This window comes from Mustela nigripes, chromosome 5, assembly GCF_022355385.1.
Source record: "Mustela nigripes isolate SB6536 chromosome 5, MUSNIG.SB6536, whole genome shotgun sequence".
Classification (NCBI taxonomy): domain Eukaryota; kingdom Metazoa; phylum Chordata; class Mammalia; order Carnivora; family Mustelidae; genus Mustela; species Mustela nigripes.
The window spans coordinates 143,529,928-143,550,517 of NC_081561.1; the positions used below are offsets into that span (position 1 = coordinate 143,529,928).

A 20,590-nucleotide genomic window follows, 5' to 3' on the forward strand; every position below is an offset into this window, starting at 1 on the left:
ACCATTTCTTTGACTGTGTTCATCTGAAAGAAGTAAGGGGTTCTACTCTCACCCATCAACCCTGAAGATTCACTGTGCCCAGGTTTCCCTACTTGGTGTTTTCTTCCGAACTGAAATTTAAGTTTAGTCCTTATCGCTGTTTTTCTAACGGAGCGTCTCCACATTTTCTTTCTTCTACTGAAATTAGAAGTGACCAGGTCCCATACTAGCTACATGCTTTTATTTGGGGCGTATGAATACACACCACGCCCTAATGTAAACCCAGGGCAAGTTATGTGGGAGAACTGAGTGGATGAAAAGACATTTTAAAGACAAAATGTCGGGGTATCTGGCTGGCTCAGTCAGTGGAGTGCATGACTTCTGATCTTGGGGTTGTGAGTTCGAGCCTCCTATCTGGTTTAAAATAAAATGTTACGGATCATGCATCCCAGGAATAAATGGTGTTCCTAAGTTGTTACAGCACTCCTAACAGGAGCATCACGTTGTAACTTATTCTAGAACTCACCCATATTAATACACGAGCTTCTTTTTTTCAGATTACACTACCTTCAAACCTAAGTCATCTCACTTATATCTTTAGCGCACTATTTGGCCACTGATCCCATTAAGGATTTGGTACTTGAAATAATGTGATGATATTAAAATGTACCCACATTGGGAGAAGGGCATCGAAGCTTTGACCACGATGCACACTCCGGATCAGGCAGTTCAAACGGTTGGATCGCACTGAAATACACCCACATCGCCCGCACGGCGTCGAAGCAACGCAGACCCTCCTCAAGAAAAAGAAACCACTGAGGAAGTCCCCCCCGAGAGGCCGTCACTGGGAAAGCAACCTGTCGAGGCTGACGGTGCTTCCCAGCCTTACCTGACGTCGGTACACGTGATGCAGGTGATGTCTCGACTGTTTGTTGTGATCAGGTTCAAAGCGACTGACGGGTCCTTGTCGGAGGTCGGGTGTGCTCCACATTTAAAGAAAAATTCCTGCAAGAATGAGGACTCTGTGAGAAACCGCAGGCTTGGGTCCCAACTGGCCCTTTCCCCCCACACACGTTTTCACAGCGAACGATCTCTCCAGGCAAGAGAGGGAATCTGTCAGGAGGTGTGGGTTAGACGTGAGACCACATCAGACCTTTGGAGGGAAGCTAATGCCCTCATTTCAAACCAGTCAGCAACCCCCTTTGTAGGGGGGTCCGAGTGTCTCTGCTCATCTTCCTTTGCTGTCTCAGCCCTGGAGCTGGGGAAAGGCCCTGTGCCCCCAGTTTCGTGGTGCCCTTCCGTGGTCAGGGAGTCGGGCAGCCGAGCACCATGTGAGCGCAGCGGGGAGCCTGCGACAGCATCTCACAGATGAGGAAAGGGAGACCCCGAGCCGTGACATGATTTGCCCAAAGTCAAACAATCAGAGGTGAAGGCAGGACGTAACTAAACTTTCTTTCTTTTTTCCGTTTTAAAGATTTTATTTATTTGACAGAGAGAGAGAGAGATCACAAGTAGGCAGAGAGGCAGGCAGAGAGAGAGGAGGAAGCAGGCTCCCCGCCGAGCAGAGAGCCCGATGCGGGGCTCGACCCCAGGACCCTGGGATCATGACCTGAGCCAAAAGCAGAGGCTTTAACCCACTGAGCCCCCCAGGCACCCCGTAACCAGACTCTCTAAGGGGAAACCCAGTGCTTTTTCCACGGCGCCGCTCACAGTCAGTCCGGACGCAGCAGCGATGCGACCCGGAGTCAGGGACCGGGGACACCGCTGTCACTCCGCAGGCGCCAGCACGCAGACTTACACAGCGGCACAGCGGGACTCTCCCGCGCGCTTCCTACACGCTTTCGGCCTCGCACGGGGGCCCAGGACGCCCTGCGGGGCCCGGACCGCGCCGCGCCGCGGGGGATGCGCTGCACCTGCGCGGGTCTCCTTGCTCCGCCTCGTCAGGCCTGTCCCGCACTCGTGCTGTCCCTCAGCTTTCCACCGAGGCCACATTCTCTTGGCTGCCTGTATCCTCCCTTCTCAACCCAAATCTTCGTTTTGTTTTTCATTCTTCCCCTTGTTACTTCTGTGTGTCCGCGCACCCTCTACCCTTTGTGCACGGAGGTGCTCGGCGCCGCGACTGCTCGGTCCCTTGCCCGACGGTCCTCACACCTTCCACGACGCCCACGTCCGCGAAGGGAGGTTCCCTGCTGCGGCCGGAATCGGACGCGAGCGCATCGCCGGACGACGGACCGCGCGCACCACGCTTCCCCCGCCGCCCCCTGGAGTGCAACTACTCGGCCTACGGACAGCAGCGCCCCTTCAAACACTGGACTCGCCCTCTAATTACAGCTCCAGATGCTAAATGTTTTCGGCTTTGTGGGACTTCGCGGATCCTTGTCGAGCTTCTCGATCCCCACTGCAGCCTAAGAACACCCACAGACAATATGCAGATGGACACCTCGGTCTGTTTTTTACCTGCGGAAACATTTGGAAAATGGGATTTTGTCCATAAGCCATCATTGATGGTGCACCCCTGATCTAGACGCTGAAGAATTATGGAATCCCTTATTCAGACCTGTATCTTAAGAGTGTCTTGCAGAAAACGGGCATTAGATATATATTCTTTTTTTTAAGGTTTTTATTTATTTATTTGACAGACAGAGATCACAAGCAAGCAGAGAGGCAGGCAGAGAGAGAGGAAGAAGCAGGCTCCCTGCGGAGGAGAGAGCCCGATGCGGGGTTCGATCCCAGGACTCTGGGACCATGACCTGAGTCGAAGGCAGAGGCTTAACCCACTGAGCCACCCAGGCACCCCTAGATATATATACTTTTAATGAAAAAATCAGTAGGTTTATTCAACAAATTCTACCATCATCCTTTTATACATCTGACAGCACGACCCTTCATTTATTCTTTCCCTACTCGAAACTAAACTAAACTCATTTTTCTCTGACCTGAGATACAGTGACTAACATCTGTGGTTCTCAATCACCAGGTGTACCAGAATCACCTGGCTGGGGGGGTGGGGGGTGTTACACTAGATGTTGCTGGACCCCACACCAGAGTTTTCTAATTCACTAGTGCCAGAGAGGGCCCATGATTTGCATTTCTACCACGCTGGCAGGTGATGCTTTTACCACTGCTCTGCAAACCACACATTTGAGAACCATCGAGTTATACTGACCTCAGTGGTAAAGGGAGTAAACCCTGCTTATTCTCTCTGAAGACGACAGCTGTAACATACTTCGCTTATTGCATCTGCAAATGATGCCGCGTCTTAGGTAACAGGTGTTGCTCTCCAAACCTCTGAAGCGTGCCACTGTCTAGACAAGTGTCCCAAAGCCAGCTGTTCTTATTTGCAAGGGTCCTTCCAGTCCCTGACGGTATACCTGCTAGTTAGCCAGAACCTACCCTACCCGGAGCAGGGGGCATACAAGTCGTCCTGCCTGCGGTCCCCAGCCCCAAAGATGAGGGTGTGATAACGGTCCCCGGCCCCGAAGATGAGGTGGTGACAACAGTCTTGCTTTGACAGATAGGGAGGCTGGTGCTTCTGTTTAGGGGTGTTCATGGTGTCATGTCTCTGAGCCCTGATCTCTCCCTGGAGTGGCATGGAAATCATACTGATGAGTTTCTCCCCCCCACCGCCCCTTTTTTTCTAAACAGGGAATGCTACCTTTAGAAATTTTACAAATCCTTCAAAGGCCAGTTCAAGGATGTTAAGAAAAAGATGTAGAGCAATTCCTGACTGCCAAAACAAAAGCAGGAGGACAGGAATGACCCTTACAAAATACACTGGGCTGGCTGCAACCACTTTCAGTGACATGAAAGAAATCCCACTCGTAATACAAAGTAATTCCTCCAGAACAGCTGAGTCGGCGGGGCTACTGAGAAGGTATTTCATAAACAGATAAATAGACAGTATTTATATTTTTTCTTAGCTTGCAAAAAACTACTGGCTGAGGCTCAGCTAACAAATCACAAACTGTTCTAACACCAGATAAAATCCAGCCAGATAAAAGCCACAGTCCTTTTTATTGGGGGGAAATGGATGCTTACAGATAATAGTATAAACGGTTATAGATATTCAGAAAGTTCCAGTATTTCACATGAGCTGATAAAACTAAGATACAAATGATCAATTCTCTTATTAAATAGAGATATCACACCAGTGAATTTCAACACTTTCTCCACTGGTTTTTGAGAAAGGAGGCTCTTCTGTGGTGATAGAGTGATTGGCAGGACCGGGGGGAGGGTCTGGGACTTCACCCTGCTCGCAAGCTCACGTTTCTATGCTGCAGTGTCCTGGCTGCTGGCAGAAGACACGAGACTCCTGGGTCAGAGACAAAGGACCACGTGATTCGGAGCTCAGGCAGAAAGAAGGGTGGGCACGATGACCGTATCAGCTTCCCCTGCTCCCCAACAATTATGGGATGAGGTGGATGAAAAGCTAGGTGCTACAAGTAAGTGGTTCTGAACTCCCTACAGGGGAGGACCTGAGCTTAGGGAACCCAGATCTTTCAGAAGGAGCTGCAAGCAAACCATCCTTTTGTCCTGAAGGGTGATACTGTCTTTATTATACTGGACAATAAGCAGATCTCTCTATGACCTCCTTGAAAAGGGCGTCCAGAACAAGAAGGGAGTAGGCGGCTCCCTCATCACGTGCAGAAACGCAAGAGAACCCTGGAGAACTGTCTCCCTACAGCAGTGACGCGATTTCTGACTCATCACGAACGTGATCTGGTCATTTCCTTCCCAATGCCATCAGTGGGCTCAGATGTTGGTAGTCTTTTGATATTTCCATTCTGCATGCAAAATACACAGACAATAAAGCAAAGCAAAGGAGAAAAACCTTTAAAAACAATTCTACCTTGGGTAGGGCATCTGTGACTCCTAGTGAAGGGAATCCTAGTCCCCTTAAATGTGGGTAAAGGAAGGTTCTCTAAGGGACCCACCCCACCTTTTACAAATGCTAGCTTAAGATAAATCAGCTACAAAAATAGAGAAACCAAACCAAACCAAAACAAAACAAAAACAAGTCCCGTTAGATTAAATGAATTCTTCTACCCAGCCTGGAACTATAGTTCCCATGGGCGGCTCATTTTAATTGGCTCCACATACTCAATTCTGGGAAGCCATAATTAATTAGCTATAGAGTTAGAAGGTACGGCAGTGATTGGCCAGTTTTCTTTTTTCCAAGGATAGTATAAACTATTTAAAAAATGGACCCAGAATAAGACTTGGAAAATGAGCTTGGCTTTATACTGCAACCATGTTCAATGATATATGAGTGTTTTCCAGAATTCAGCAAAGTCATATTAAGTTCATAGAAACGTACTCACATTGTTACCAATTCTGTAGACAAGGCTATGATTCTTTCCTTCTGCTCTCAGTGAGTTATATTTTATCATAACTCACCTGTCATTGCAGACTTCGGAGGCCTGACCCTCTAACCAAATCAGACCCATAAACACCAGAAGTATACACCAAGGCAAGACCCATGAACATCTCAGTTCAGCTGTTGGTGGCATCTCCAGAAGCCACCCTCTCCTCACTCCACCCTACCACCTGACTCCTGACTCAACGCCAATGTCTCTCACAAAGAAGGAAATAACAGTAACTATGGAAACAAATAAATAAGGCAGCAAAACCTGAAAACAGATTCATACCAAGAACCCAGATGTATAGGAACTTATAGGATCGGAAGCTAATTAGTCGACTCCAAACACAAATCAATGTGTTCCAAATTTCTATGGAAAGAGCCGACAACTACTGTCTGGAAAGTCTTGCATGTCACAAGCACAAGATAGTTCTACAAACCTGAAAAAAAAAATGGTGAGACCCTTCTTCTTTGTTCTTGAACATTCTAACAGCTTTCAGTGAACTTCCCAAGGTTAATGATTTTTAGAGATACTGCTTAACCATAGTATGTTTTCCAAATAAAACACTGTGTGTGTCTTTTGAGTTCATCTAAATTTGAGTTGTGTGTCTAAATTTGAGTTAATCTCCAAAGCTTTCTTAGTTAATGTGCTCCAAGGAAAGCACATCTTTCTCTTGATAAAATACAAGGATCACACATTTTCCACTAGAAGGCTGCAGTAAATCTGTGGTTTCTACTGAACCAGTAACTGGCCATTTGCATGGGTCAGAGTCAAGTTAGGGAAACATGGCCCGTATCAGTAGCTCCGCTGCAGGAATGTAATACTGAGATCTAGTTACCAAGGTGGTAGATGCACCATAGGGCAGGAAGCCACCCTGAGATCAGCAGCGCTGGGGCTCTGACCACTGGCAGAAAGAAGTATACGAGGATGGGGGGGAGGAGGAAGCTAACTGCGGGGAACTGGGAGGGTGAGAGAGGCAGCCACTGCCAGGAATGTTTCTTTCTTTTTTTACTTTTAAAAATATTTTACTTATTTATTTTACACATACACACACACAACACAGAGCATGTGAGAAAATACAAGAGGGGGAGCAGTAGAGGGAGAAGGAGAAGCAGGCTGCCTGCAGGCCTCGATCCTAGGACCCTGGGATCGTGACCTGAGCCAAAGGCAGACACTTAATTGACTGAGACACCCACCTGCCCCCAGAAATGCTTTTTGAAGAGAAAGCAAAAAATATCCTGGCATCTTCTGCCTTCTCTCTGAATAACCAGCTCCCACTAGGTCTCCCCTGGGCAAAGCCTGCCTGAAACAAGGACAGGGAGTCTGGGAGCTGATGTTTGCCACGGCCAGCCCAAAAGCCCAGTATACCACACAGAGAGAGGAAGGGCAGGGGATTCTAGAATCAAGCAGCATGATATATATATATATATATACATATATATATATATATGTATATATATATATCCACACACACACACACACATACATACATGACATAATATATGTATTATATATAATAAATTATAATATATATTGCAATTTATATATTGCTATATATATTATATTATAATGTTGGCATATTGAGTTTAAACTCAAATAGACCTATTAAAAGATTAAATTTTCAAATAAGAGGGACCACTGTTACTATTTATGAGAAAACTGGTAAGGAGCACGTTACCTCTCTATCAGAGGGCCTCACATTTAACAAGTTACAACAGACAACCTTTCACTTAGACTCAATCTAAAGGCACCTCACAGGTAAAGCTTCTGTCAGTAGCCAGCAACAAACAGAGATCCCCACTGGAGGCTCTAACAGTTCCTCATCAGGTTAGATCACATCCTTTTGGAAGGAACAATTGATAGTTTTCAGTCTTATTATCCATTTTGAAACATCATTATTCATGTTCATGTTAGAGCTTTCATTTTCCCCAAGCCAAAGCCTGATGCACGGCGTGATCACCACACTCTCCACTTGGTTCCTAAGGACGATCGGTTACTGAGCCATGCCGAAGCCTGTTCCCTGTGACCTGAGAGTGTTTTGCCTCCTATGTTCACTTTGTGTTATGTAACTCCAGAAGTTAGTTCCGTTATTTTGGATACAAAATAACTCTGCAACTTGTTTTACTTGTAGATTTGGTTAATTTAACAATGTCTGTCATAACATCAGGTTACACTTAAACAAACGGAATCTCAAAAGCTAATGAGCCTGTTACTGGGTTCATTAACAAGTTTGTTTTCTCTTAATAAGGTGTTAGCAAAGAAAGAAAAGTCAATATATTCCCATAAAAAAGGAAACTATGTCAGTACTTGCCGAGAAGGATAGCTGCTGACTGTCCACACCATGACCACTGCCAAAGCCTTAAGGGAGGGTGTATGCCTCCTCCATGGCCCTGCGTGGGTTAATTATGAATGTGTGCATTATACGTACAGAAACTCCCAGAAATCCACGGCAGGTGTGCATGCACACGACAAGCCCATTCTACGCAGCAGAACGTCTTCAATGTCAAGCCAGCAAGCACATGGCTCTCTAATGTTACCACTGGCCAGGTCCGCCGTATTTCTACTTTCATATCACTACAGCTATTGTTAAATTTCAAAAGTATTTTAGAATTTTTATCTTATTACCAAAGTTAAAAGTATATAGTAGGTCCATTTCCTGGGCTAATATATAATAAGTAATACAAATAAAAATGGCTCTGAAAACACAAAGCTTTCTCTCTTTTTCTCTCTAAATATGCCAGTAACTTTTTATTTATGGCAAAACCTGACATGCATCGGCGTGACATTATTTCCAGTCTGTATTTGCCCAACTCGGTGTCACTGTTCATACTTTTCACTGCAAAATCATTGATTGTTTGTTTTTCTTAATGATAAGATATAGGTATACAGTCCCGGAGATATTCTAGAGTCAAAATATATGAATTGTAAAATCTTTCTACAATCAAAAAGTTTTTAAATTTAAAACAATTCTGACCCCCGCGGTAGTAGATAAGCAACCGATTCTATACCTAAAATTGTCTTAAATTCTTACTGATCCTGTGGGACAATCCTTCAAGTAACAGATGCTACTCTTCCCATTAATCACAGCAGTGGTGGTTTGGGCTCAGTCCACATAAGCAGCTTAAGCCTTCAGATACGTATATAAATAAACCCATGTGGACTTCCCATGTTTCCCATTGCTACTAGATATAAACAATGACACAGGTTTTAATGCCACATGCCTTCAAGAAGTCTAACTTCAAAATCAAAGCTGTAGATATCACCCTGCTTATCTTCTTCCTCCACACCTGGATTGGGAGTTCTTCCATGTGCCTGACCAGAAATTTATTCTACTGTAACACGCTCAGTCATCTAGTTATTGTTTTAGGGATAAACGGGGGTGGGGCAGAGGAATGATGAGTAAAGAGGAAGATCAGGAGTCATTACAGATGATTTTGAAATGCATGGTTTCAATAGATGGCTTTGTTCAGACAAGAAAAAAGAACAACAACAAAACAAAAACAAAAACAGAACAACAAAAAAATGGAACTCACAGACACAGAGAACAGACTGGCAGTTACCAAAGTGGGGGAGGGATGCGGCAGGTTGGGGTGGGGGGTGACGGGGTACAAACGTACACTTAGAAATAAGCAAAGTCGCAGAAAATGATCCCCCTTCCCCTCTCCAGGTAATTGCGCAGACATGCTCAGATCTTTGTACCTCCCTTTCTCGGCCCTAGTCCGGGGTGCACAGGTGGCCAACTCCGTCAGAACAGAACATTCCTCCACCGCAACGACTTAGAAAGAACCTGTCTGAGAACCAAGCCAGTGTTCAAAAGAGAACAGAAATAGGAGACAGAAAGACAGAGTTCCAGCAATGGCCTTTATCCCCTGGATCCACCTGTGCCTGTCATCCTGGTTACCTAAGTTATTGTATCTTCTGTAAGTAATAGCCATGCTTCCAGGGATTATTTTTCCCCCAATGTTTACCCATTAAAAAATTAAAAAAAAAAAAAAGGAAGGAAAGGAAAGAAAAAAGGAAAAAGAAACGAAAAGAAAAAAAAAAGTGCAATCTTTTCTCCTGGCCCAGGCTTGAGCAGTATCTGAAGATCCACAGGTAAACAAAATCCCTAAAAGAATCCATAAGCTTGGAGGAGAAAGACACGTCAACAAACATTTGCACACACACAAAAATAAATAAATAAAAGTGGCCAATCCTACAGACGCCTGAGCCACGGGGATGAGAAGGATGACCAGCTTGTCGGGGAATGAGGTTTTGCTTTTGAAGGCGTGGGCACTGGGTCTTACAAGGTAAGAGTCTGGCAGGCAGGGAAGGTAGGGCAGTGAGCAGGGGAACAAGGCTGTGTAAGAACTCCCGCTGGGGGCTCAGACCCGCTGGAGCGCACCGGGCTTGGGCAGAGGCGTAATGGGAACTGCGTGATTCCTCGTGCATATAAGCACGGATCCCAGCCCATCGGACTCAGGCTGGTGCTTTGAAAGCCTGGGGGTGTGTCAGTCTCCCCACTGATGAGGACTGACGGGTGGCACGGAGAGTGTGCATTCTGACCAGTTCTTCATCGCCAACTTTGAAGGATCACCCTTTCAAAACAGGTTTTTGATTTAACTTAGCAGTGCATAGAAACTTCCAAGACAAATTTCCACATTAGCTTTCAGAATGGAAAACAGGATTTTCTTTTTTCTTTATTACCTTGAGAAGGCTTTCACTCCAAGGATTGTGCCCTATCACTGGAGAATTTTGACAGCAAATGCTGACTATCGTCATCAATGTTTCTCAGCATTTGTGCAATATTATCCTGCTCTCAGCATCCCTTAAAGGTCCTTGACTCCAACGTTTCTGGAATATAGAGGCTGCCATCGGGTTGTATTTATTCCGTAGGGGACGGGCTCCCTGAATGTGAGCTGAGAACCCCTGACTGCCAGAGGACCCATCTTTTCATAACATCTAATTTTCTCCCAGGAATTCCTGGCTGGTTCAGGAGAATCCGGTTAACGGATTACTGCAGGCTTTCTTTCTCCAGGTCTGGCACACACTTGACTAGTGGTTGCTCACTTTCCTTGCATTTCTGTCGTCATTCCCACCATGCTTGGGCACGTAACTTCCCTCCAACCACAACAGTAGTTACTTAGGTGATATCATCGGCTCAGTGTACAAGATGAGTATATCTTCTCCTTAAATTTTGTAGCCTAGCCAGACTATAAAAGACAATATTCATTATTCTGGCTGTTCTTTATTTCCTTTAGAAGCTAAAGGTTTCACAGGCTCTCATAATGTGTCGGCTTGAAAGCACATAAAGGCATCACAGCTTTTGCTGGTTTCATTATTTAGGCAAAGCTCTCCAGCTTCTGTCCTCAGATAAATAAAAGAAGATGTTACAATATTTTGTCGTTAGCATAGCATTTCCTTTTGTAATCCTCCACTACTGAATACACAGCCGGCCTCCAGGAGAGGACACATAAACAAGTATCTGTTAGCTGGGTATCATTTGCAAGGAACTGAGGGGACAGGTCATAATTTGGAAAATTTCCAGTGACTCACCATCCCTGGATGAGTTGTGTTCCCACTGATTTCTAGGCATTCTCTAGAAATTGGCAGTTATTTTACATTTATTTCTAAATGTGAAAAAAAAAAACAACCCTTATTCTATTCAATAATGGCAAATAATGTGAAAGGATTGTTGAATCCTGTCATTTTTTTCTGGTTATATATGCTTCAGCTCAAGCACGCTGCCCTGAGCAAGGCCTTTGGAGCCTTTCCAGTGTCAGCCCCACCATCTTTCCCTACCCGCCCACTCCCATTTCAGCCATAAAGACCCTTTTCCTGTCCTAAAGGCTGTGTGCGTTCTATTGCCTTTGATTCTTACACACAGTATCTCCCAACATGGACTGTCTTTCTCCTACCTTTGCCCTCGAAACACCCAAGTGTCCTTCACGGCTCAGCTTACAAGTCATCAGCCCTCAGAACCTTCCTGACCGTCTAGGACTGGTGAGAGGGACTCCCATGTTACCCTTCACTCCTATCCTGCTCTTACTGCCTGGGAAGGCCTTGTTCCATGATGCTGACACCACCTGCTTTTCTAACAGACTCCTCAGAGGGTAAACAACCTGAAGGCATTTTGTCCCACGCTGGGCCCAAGGCTGAGTACACAGCAGGTGTCAGAGCAGTCAAAAGACTTGAAGAGTCAGAAAGGACAGTGGGGGGACTTCTGGGAAGGTGACAGAGTAGGAGAATCCTAAACTCAACTTGTCCCACAGATGCAACACAGTAATACCCACATCAATCAGGGCAAACAAACAAACAACAAAAGAAAACAAAGAACCTACCAGGTATATTCAGACCATTCCATCCTAAAACAGTAGGAACATTCTTTTCAAATGTACATGACACATTCTCCAGAACAGATCAAATGTTAGGCCATAAAACAAGTCTCAACAAATTCAAAAAGAACTGAAATTATTTCATGCATTTTTTTCTGACCACAATGCTATGAAACTAGAAATCAACTACAAGAAAAAAAAAAAAAAACCTGGAAAGAACACAGGTACATGAAAGCTAAATAACATGCTACTAAATAATGAATGGCTTAACCAAGAAATCAAAGAAGAAATAAAAAAACCCATGGAGACAAACAAAAAGGAAAACACAACAGTCCAAAACATTTGGGATGCAGCAAAAGATGTTCTAAAAGGGAGGTTAGAGTAATATAGGCCTACCTCAAGGAGCAAGAAAAATCTCAAAAAAACCCAACCTAATCTTACACCTAAAGGAGATACAAAAAGAAGAACAAAAAGCAAGAAAACTCCAAAAAACCAACCTATTCTTACACCTAAAGGAGATACAAAAAGAAGAAGATTCCAAAACCCATGGAAGGAAGGACATAATGAAGATTAGAGCATAAATAAGTAAAATATAAACTATATAACAATACAGCAGAGCAATGAAATCAGGATCTGTTTCTTTGAAAAGATCAACCAATTGATAAATCTTTAGACACACTCATCAGAAAAGAGAGAAAGAGAGAGACAGAAGACTCCAATACACAAAGTCAAAAGTGGAAGATTAGAACTAAAAACCAATACCACAGAAATATGAAGGTTTGTAAGAGAATATTATGAAAAATTACATGCCAACAAACTGGACAACAAACCTAGAAGAAATGAGTAAGTTCCTAGAAACATAATCTCCCAAAACTGAATCAAGATAAAATAGAAAATTTGAACAGACCAATTACCAGAAATGAAATGAAATCAGTAATAAAAAAACTCACAAAAAAACAAAAATCTGGAACCAGTTGGCTTCACAGGTGAATTCTAACAAACATTTTATTTTATTTTACTTTACTTTTTAAAGATTTCATTTATTTATTTGACACACAGAGAGAGCGCACAAGCAGGGGGAGAGGCAGAGGGAGAAGCAGACTCCCCACTGAGCAGGAAGCCTGATGTGGGGCATGTGGGATTCTATCTCAGGACTCTGGGATCATGACCTCAGCCGAAGGCAGATGGTTAACCAACTGAGCTACCCAGGTGCCCCTCTACGAAACATTTCTTCATTTTATTTTATTTTAAAGATTTTATTTATTTCTTTGACAGAGACACAGTGAGAGAGGAAACACAAGCAGGGGGAGTGGGAGAGGGAGAAGCAGGCTTCTGGCCGAGCAGGGAGCCTAATGAGGGGCTCAATCCCAGGACCCTGGAATCATGACCTAAGCTGGAGGTAGACACTTAACAACAGAGTCACCTAGCCAGCCCTCTACCAAATATTTAAAGAAGACTTAATACTTATTCTCACGGAATGAAGTTTCCAAATTCATTCTATGAGGCCAGCATGACCCTGATACCAAAACCAGATAAAGACACCACAGGAAAGAGAACTCCAGGCCAATATCTCTGATGAACACAGCTACAAGAATCCTCAACAAAATATTAGCATACTAAACCCAACAATACATTAAAAAAATCATTCACCATTATCAAGCAGATTTTATTCCTGGGTTGCCAGGGTGGTACAATATTTGCATATCAATCAACATGATACATCACATCCACAAGAGAAAGGATAAAAACCATATGATCATTTCAACAGATGCTGTACAAAGCATTTGACAAAGCATTACAACCAAAACCCTTAACAAAGTAGGTTTAGAGGGAACATACCTAAACATAATAAAGGCCATACGTGAAAAACCCACAGCTAACATCATACTCAATGGTGAAAAACTGAGAGCTTTTCTGGTAAGGTCAGGAACAAGACAAGAACATCCATTCTCACCACTTTTGTTCAATTTAGTATTGGAAATCCTAGCCATAACAATCAGACAACAAAAAGAATGGATAAGGAAGAAGTAAAACTTTCACACTACTTGCAGATGGCATGATACTTAGGTAATATGATATAGAGAAAACCCTTAAGACTCCACAAGAATACTACAAGCGCTGATAAGTGAATTCAGTAAGGTCCCAGGATACAAAATCAATAGACAGAAATCCATTGCATTTCTATACAATAATAATGAAGTAGCAGAAACAGAAATTAAGAAAATAATTCCATTTACAATTACGGCATAATTAACAAAACATCCAGGAATAAACTTAACCAAGGAGGGTAAAGGCTGTGAAAACTGTTAAACACTGATGAAAGATTTGGAGAGGACACAAACAAATGGAAAGATATTCCATGCCCTTGAGTTAGCAGAACAAACACTGTTGAAATGTCCGTACTACCCAAAACAATCCATAGATTTAATATAATCCTATCAAAATACTGACAGGATTTTTCACAGAACTAGAGTAATCTTAAAATTTATATGGAACCACAAAAGACCCCTAATAGCCAAAGCAATCTTGAAAAAGAACAAAACTGGAGGTATCACAACCCCAGATATCAAGATATACCAGAAAGCAGTAGTAATCAAAACAGTGTGGTACGGACACAGAAACAGACACACAGATTAAAGTAACAGGATAGAAAGCCCAGAAATAAATCCATAATTCTATGGTCAATTACCTTCGGCAAAGGAGGCAAGAAGATGCAATGGGAAAAAGACAGTGTCTTCAACAAATGGTGTTGGGGAAATTGGACAGATACATACAAAAGAGTGAAACTGGACCACTTCTTACACTATACACACAAACAAACTCAAAATGGAATAAAGATCTAAATGTGACACCAGAAATCATAAAAATCCTAGAAGAGAGCACAGGCAGTAATTTCTCTGACACCAGCTATAGCACCATTTTTCTAGATGTATCTCCTGAGGCAAGGGAAACAAAAGCAAAAGTAAACTGTTGGGCCTTCGTCAAACTAAAACTCTGCTCAGCAAAGGAAGGAGTCAACCAAACCAAAAGGCAACCTACTGAATGGAGATGATATCTGCAAGCAACACATCTGATAAAGGGTTAGTATCCAAAATATATAAAGAACTTAAACAACACAACATGAAAACTGACCAAATAATCCGATGTAAAAATGAGCAAAAGACATGAATGCACATTTCTCCAGAGAAGACCCACAGATGGCCCACGGAAAAGATGTTCATCACCACTTGCCATCTGGGAAATGCAAATCAAAACCATAATAAGATAATCACCTCACACCTGTCAGAATGGCTAAAATCAACAACCCAAGAACCAACAAGTGTTGGTGAGGAGGTGGAGAAAAAGGAACCCTGGTGTGCCGTGGGTAGGAAAGCGAAGTGGTGCAGCCACTGTAGAAAACAGTACGGGGGATCCTCAAAATGTTAAAAATAGAATTACCATTAGATCCAGTAACGGGTATCTACCCAAAGATGAAAACACTAATTCCAAAAAATTATATGCACCTTTATGTGTACTGCAGCATTATTTCCAGTAGGCAAGACACAGAGGCAGCCTAAATGTCCATCAATAGATGAATGGATAAAGAAGATGTGGTATATATATGTGCATACATTTAGGTATATATGTGGGGTGTGTGTGTGTGTGTGTGAATATTATTCAGTCTTAAAAAGAATGACATCTTGCCATTTGCACCAGCATGAATGGAACTAAACAGTGTCATAATGTCAAATGGAGTAAGTTAGTCAGAGAAAGACAAAGACAATATGATTTCACTCATATGTGGAATTTAATAAACAAAATAGAGAAACAAAGAAAAAACCAGAAAAACAGAGAAAATAGAAAAGAACTCCAGAGAACACACTGATGGTCACCAGAGGGAAGGCGGGTTGGGGGTTGGGTGAAATGGGGGTGGGGGTTAGGAGGAGACTTAGCAGGACACGCACTGAGTAATGCGCAGAATTCGCCCATCAGTGTAGTGTGCATCTGGAACGGATGTAACACTGCACGGCAAATGCACTGGAATTAAAATAATAGAAATACAAGGGAAAGTGGAAAGGACTCTCCCTGGTGCGAGGACATGCCCAGGGGAAACTGACAGGAAACGCCGCCTCGCGGCCTTTTCTGTTCCTGGGAGCGAAGCGTTCTTTCCTCTACCTTGGGCTGCTCGGCACCTTCCTCTTAACCTTTATCGCTGTTGCTGTTCGAGCTTCTCTGCTGCCAAGCTGGAAAGCAGGCCCCGCTCCCTGGATCAAGTCCTGGCAGAATGATGCTGTCACTTCCCTCCAGCAGCCAGAGGCTGGGAAATGCTACTCAGCGTTAAAGTGTCCGGTCTGGGCATGGAAAGTGCAAGAGAAACATACCTTTCGGTAGCAGTAATTCACAAAATGATAATATAACTTGGTTTCGGCTACAGGCAAAGAGAAATATTGAACAATAAAAAAAAAAAAAAATCCTAGCTTTAAAACATCTGAAATGACTTTAGACTTGAAATCTAAACTTTTTCTCCTCAAAAGTCCTTGTTTCTTTGGCAAGTAGAATTTAAAGCTTCTTTTTATTCCCGTTTTCTTTACTGCACGCAGCACACACAACTATAAACACTCCGCTCGGGCCCAATCCGGGCAAAGGCAAGTGCTTTATGTGCTTTAATGGTTTCTCACATTCTCTATGTTTATTGTATTTCCTCATTAGAAAAGGAAGGAAAATAAAGTACAATTTGTAAATTTATGTATGAACCATGCATATCCAGGAAGACTAAGATGAATAAAATTAGGAAACAAATGGTAACAAGGTGTGGGTTGTCTCTAGTTTTGTTTTGTTCTGTGACCTTATTTACTTGTTGATTTATTTATTTATGTGAGAGTGCAAGAGAGAGGGTGGGGGAGCGAGTGAGAGAGAGCACCAGGAGGGGTGGGGACAGAGCGAGAGGGAGAAGCAGACTCTCCACAGAGCGGAAGCCTGATGCCGGACTCGATCCCAGGCCCCAGGACGATGACTTGAGCTGAAGGAAGATGCTGCCCCGACTAGCCACCCAGCTTGCCAGGAGTGTTTTTTTTTGTTTGTTTGTTTGTTTCTTTGTTTGTTTTTTATTAAGATGGTTTTTAGAAGAATTCTAGGTTCACAGCAAAACTGAGGGCACGGTATGGAGATACCTCATAGCCTCCCACGCGGCAGACACACAGGCTCCCCCCGTTCTCAACATCCCTCACCAGAGTGCGACAGTTGCTACAGCTGATGAACCGACAGTGGGATGTCATCACCCGGCCTGTACTTCACATCAGTGTGAGCTCTTGGTATTTTATACTCTATATCCAAGCTATAGGTTTGGACAAATGTACAATGACATATGGACATAGATATATACACATATATACATGCATACATACATATACACACACACACATATGTGGCATCATGATATATAGATATAGATATCATAGAGCTTTTCACTGTCCTAAAAATCCTCAGTGTTGTAACGGTTCATCCCTCTACATATCCTCGGGCAATCCTTGATCATTTTAAGGTGTGTGCAGTTTGCCTTTTCCAGAAAGCCATAGAGTTGGAGTCATATAGTATGTAGGTTTCTCAGATTGGCTTCTTTTACTTAGAAACGTGCATTTAAATTTCCTCCATGTCTTTTCATGGCTTGACAGCTCACTTATTTTTAGCCCTGGATAATATCCTAGTGTCTGGATGTGACACAGTTTATCAATCCATTCATCTACTGAGGATATCGTAGTTGCTTCTGCATTTGGGAATTATAATAATTATTCTGTTATGAATAAAGCTGCTATAAAAAATTATGAATAAGGTTATTATAAAACTCAAAAAAAGAGGGTTTTTTTGCTGATTGTTTTAGATTTTCTGCATAGATTATCATGCTATCTCTAAGCAAAGATGGTTTTATTTCTTCTTTTTCAATCTGTATACCTTTATTTCCTTTTCTTGCCGGCCTGCATTAACAAGCTCATCCAGTAAGATTTTAAAAAGGGATTTTGCAGGAGGGCACCCTTGGCTTGTACCTGATTTTAATGGGAAAACCTCTAGTTTCTCACCATTAAGTGTAACACTAAGTATTTTTTTTCCATGTCAGCATAACCAATTACAAATGGAAAAAATAAAAACCCAACTAGCCATTTTATTTATGGAATATATATAGACAGGTGTGTGCATGTATATCTTATAAATAAATACACACATATATATATACACGTGTGTGTGTATGTGTGTACGTGTGTGAGTGTGTGTGTGTGTGTGTGTGTGTGGATACATATATATATATATATATGTATATACCATTGCCTGGTCAGTCTGAGAGTGAAATAGATTAATATCCTGTCTATCCTTCATAGTAACTAGAATAATAAGGGAGGAACATCAAACCTTTTGAAGCATAAGACTGCCACTAAGATAACATAGTTAGCCATCTATCCCAATTTTTTAATGAGACATGTATGTGATGTTGGAAGGACAGAGACAGAGGACAATTTCATCCCTGAGACTACATAATCTGGTAGAAAAGAGACATATAAAAGAAGAGAAAGTCATAAGCAAGCAAATGAAGCAGAGATTATGAAGAAATGATAGTATAGACAGCTCTTCTTAATCAGGACTCTCATTACAAAACTTAAAGCATTCTCAGAGAAGGCATCTGTGACTGTCTGTGTGTGAGGGGAAGTCTCCCAGGCAGTTACACGCCACCCCTGGAGGGACTAAGCAGAGCCCCCTCGACCCCCAGATGCTGCAACTGCCCACTGGGAGCTGTGGGAGCGGTCAGTTATGCCTGTAGGAAGAATTTATTTTCTTTCATCTGAAGAAAATTCTTAAGGAAATATAACTAGGACACAATGAAGTGTTTTGATCAGATTTAGATGTAATTTCAGAATATGTTTTAAGAATTTTAAAATTTAAGCACTGAAAGATAAACAAACAAGCAAACAAAAAACCACGTACTGGCCAAGACCAAAGGGAGGGAAGACCTATTAATAAGATGGGCAGCATGGAGGAAAAGATCACAGCCATGAATGTGACTGAGGACATCAGCATGTTGATCATAAACAGAGAAAAAAGAGAGAAATCAAAAACAACATAAAAGAGTTTCTGTGAGCTACAGCAAATTGTCAACTATCCAAATAAATGCAAATCAGAATAATATAAAACAACAACCTAACTCATATGAAGAAACTAGCATATGTTTAATTTAAAAGGCCAATAAAGCTACCAGGAAGTAAAACTATATACCAATTTACTCATGAATAATGATACAGCGCTTCAAAATAAATTTTTGACAAATTAAATCCAGCAATATATTAAAATAGGAATGTACCTAGAACATTTGTTTACTTATTTATCAAATATGTATTATCATTTCTGTGCCAGATACTATTCTAGGTGGTAAGGATAAAGTAGCAAATAGAAGTCATAGTACAGGGGCGCCTGCGTGGCTCAGTGGGTTGAGCCACTGCCTTTGGCTCGGGTCATGATCTCAGGGTCTTGGGATCGAGCCCCACATTGGGATCTCTGCTCGGCGGGGAGCCTGCTTCCCCCTGCCTCTCTTCCTGCTTGTGATCTCTCTCTCTCTCTCTGTCAAATAAATGAATAAAATCTTTAAAAAAAAGTCATAGTACATACATTCTAGAATGGCAAAAACACAATAAACAAGTGAATGTGATACATTTCCAGGCAGTGGTGACTATAATAAGTAAGTAAGAATAGGGTATTTCAAACTGCACAGATCACTCAACCTTAATAAATTCATCAATTTAATTCATGCTATTCAAAACTTAAAGGAGGTATAAGAGAATATGTCAGTGGTAAATCCAAACCACATAATCAAACTTAGAAGCCATTTCACATAAAATCCTACATAAAAAAAGAAAATTCAGCTACATTAAATATGATAAAAGTCAGCTACCATAAATACAATAAAGTCATTTGTCAAAACAGCAATAAGAATCAGGCACGAAATGAAAGTGCTCACTTGTACTTATGTTATCCATGGCTGAACATGAAAAGAAAATAGAATACGTATCGTCAACTTTTAAAAAAATGACAAATCTTTCCTTGTTTCCAGATGACATGATGGCATACCTAATAAGCCCAAGAGACTCAATTAAAAGTTGTGAAAATTAATGAGAAATTTTTGCTAATTAGCTGGATAAACATATATAGTAAAAAATTAATTGTTTTTCCTCATATTAGCAAAGCCCAGCTTGAAATGGAAATAGAAAAACAATCTCTTTGCTAATGTTGACAAAAACTATAAAATAACTGGTATATTTATTCATCAGGAAAGGTAAAGGACTTATTATGAGTATTTACAAGTAGAGAATTCAGTAAATGAAGAGGCCGAATAGCTTGAATGTAAGGGTCATTATCGATTGCACACAAGTCCTAGTATTTACATAAAATTTTGGTGCCAGTCATATGGGAATCCTAGGTGGAATTATTTTGGTGGGAGAGAGGGAGATTGAACACAAAGACTGCTGAAAAGAATCACATGAAAAATAAACGTATGAGAATTTACTTTTTTGAATAATGAGAGTAAGAGGAACACCCTAGCATGTGCTACGATTATTACACCATTATAAGCATTCTATTCAATTCTATTCTATTCTAGCCAATGAAATATGGTATTCACATAGAAATACATAAACAGTCCAGTGAAACAGAATCTAGAAATATCTGTAAGTACATATGGCATTTTCATTCAATGAAGCAAGGATGGGCTCTTTAATGAATTATGTGGGCACAACGAAATAGCCAATAGTGGGAGTGAATGAATGGACATCATTGCAGAAAAGATTTCCAATAAGTTAAATATCTAAGTATGAAAACAAACAACAAAAAGTTTAATGTAATAGTGAAAGAAAAATAACCTGGAAAATCATATCAATTGCAAGGGGAGTAGAGGGGAGAGCTTCTTTGGATAGATATCAA

The 20,590-nt window shown here is 41.9% G+C and overlaps 1 protein-coding gene across 3 annotated transcripts in view; it reads right to left on the bottom strand.

Annotated features, from left to right (window-relative positions):
- PRKN (parkin RBR E3 ubiquitin protein ligase) overlaps positions 1–20,590 on the bottom strand; it is a 1,295,868-nt gene that overhangs the window by 556,406 nt on the left and 718,872 nt on the right. For all 3 annotated transcript variants that reach the window (XM_059401391.1, XM_059401390.1, XM_059401392.1), the window contains exon 6: positions 869–984. In XM_059401391.1, coding sequence (XP_059257374.1) covers positions 869–984 — 116 coding nt within the window. The remainder of the gene's footprint in view (positions 1–868; positions 985–20,590) is intronic.